The sequence below is a fragment of the Austrofundulus limnaeus genome, unplaced genomic scaffold (genome assembly GCF_001266775.1).
Source record: "Austrofundulus limnaeus strain Quisiro unplaced genomic scaffold, Austrofundulus_limnaeus-1.0 Scaffold109, whole genome shotgun sequence".
Lineage (NCBI taxonomy): Eukaryota > Metazoa > Chordata > Actinopteri > Cyprinodontiformes > Rivulidae > Austrofundulus > Austrofundulus limnaeus.
The window spans coordinates 235,909-237,529 of record NW_013952511.1 but is presented as its reverse complement, the minus strand read 5'-3'; the positions used below and the strand labels follow the sequence as shown (position 1 = coordinate 237,529).

The following is a 1,621-nucleotide window of genomic DNA, read 5'->3' as shown; positions in this document are numbered from 1 at the left end:
CAGTATGTACTCTACAGCATTTAACTGTGTCTCACATTTGCTACCTGTGCTAATCACTGTAAAACCCAAGTGAATCACAGAGCAAAATGTGTTCAAGTGGGTGAAAATACGTCTGCAAGTTGTGTCTAACTGGGAGAAAAGTGTTGAAGGTTCTACCAAAAGGGCAACCATTTCACTAAATAGGTTCACGTTCAGCATTGGGTTCAGGCCACAGGGTTTACTGTTTTAGCAACTGAGAAAAAAAATGTAAGATCAAAATATGTTGAGAAATACTGGAGTTGTATCATTTTTATCAAATCTTGAAAATGACGTTATGTGCAGTTTCAAGCAATATTCTGAGATCCGGTGTGATCAGTTTGCACTCAGTGTGTGTTGTGAAGGACTCTCAGCCACTACAAAAAACAATTTTAGCACAATTTCTGCAAAGTTGTTAGGTAAAGCCATCTTTGTGTTTGTTAAAGTTGATTAGCTGTGGTGGTCAACTTGAATCAATCTAACTCCAAACAGTATTAAGTTTTATATGTTTATGCAGGGAATCCTTCCTGAGAGTTCCACTACAGTCTGTTCAGTGAGATAATTTGCTAACAAACAGACAAACACACGTGCACACAGAGGCACATAACTATCAACAAACAACTCTCTCACAGTTTCAAACCAATAATTTGTAGCATCATGAGAAGCTACTCTTTTCAGGTAGGATTAAATAATTTGTTGCAAAAGAAGCCATATATACAGTATATATTTTTTTAATCTCACCCACTAACTATTAATGTGAACAGGATTAGACCATGTGTTGATCAACTTTTATCCCCTAATCATGTCATCACTAGGCCTGTCACAATAAACAATAAATCAATTAATCGTCTGATAAATTAAAATGAGAATAATAATTTTCATTTGCAAGCTTGTTTGTTTTCTTTGTTTCTTCCTCTTTTCTACTTCTTACCATAGAGAGAAGTGGCTTCTGGCCTCAAGTATTTGTCTGGTGCATGGTCTCTAACCTCTGTAGCATGAGAGGCTGTGAACAGGCATTTAGCCAGAGGAGCGCTCTCAGGGCACCGTGCCGAACCTTGGGATTACTGACTGTTTTATTTTTCTTTTTTTACACTGTTTAAATTTTAATACTTCTATAAACAGGTAGGTTACATCATTATATTAATTTAAACTGATCTCCAACAATATTATCAATTACTGCAATAATTTCAGAGACAATTTATCATCCAGTAAAATTTGTTATTGCGAAAGGCCTAGTCGTCATCTCTTACATCCTGCTCTGAAAGCTCAGACTCTTGGTATTTTTATTTTAATTTATCAACATGTGTATCAGAGTCTGCTTTGTCTCTGATACACATAAATATTTGAAGTTTTATTTTAACTAACCTGGCTATCAGCTCCACTTTGTTTCCTAGTACTTGTCATCATTTCCAGTTTAGCGTTGTTGGGAAGGTTGGCAAACCTCCATGGCAACGTCAGGTCAAGAACAGTCCTCTGAAACCTGTCGACAGTTGACAAATGATAAGAAGCAGCTGATAATCAATGATTAAAATATAGCAATTACAAACAGACAGAGTTTAACATGGAGTTCATGTTGCCTAATGAGTATATTATGATGGTATATATA

At 35.8% G+C, this 1,621-nt stretch overlaps 1 protein-coding gene across 1 annotated transcript in view; it reads right to left on the bottom strand.

The window, feature by feature from the left end:
• Positions 1-1,621, bottom strand: part of aspscr1 (ASPSCR1 tether for SLC2A4, UBX domain containing) — a 32,438-nt gene that overhangs the window by 30,130 nt on the left and 687 nt on the right. The window contains exon 3 of the mRNA XM_014014011.1: positions 1,381-1,495. Within this exon, the coding sequence (XP_013869465.1) occupies positions 1,381-1,495 (115 nt within the window). The remainder of the gene's footprint in view (positions 1-1,380; positions 1,496-1,621) is intronic.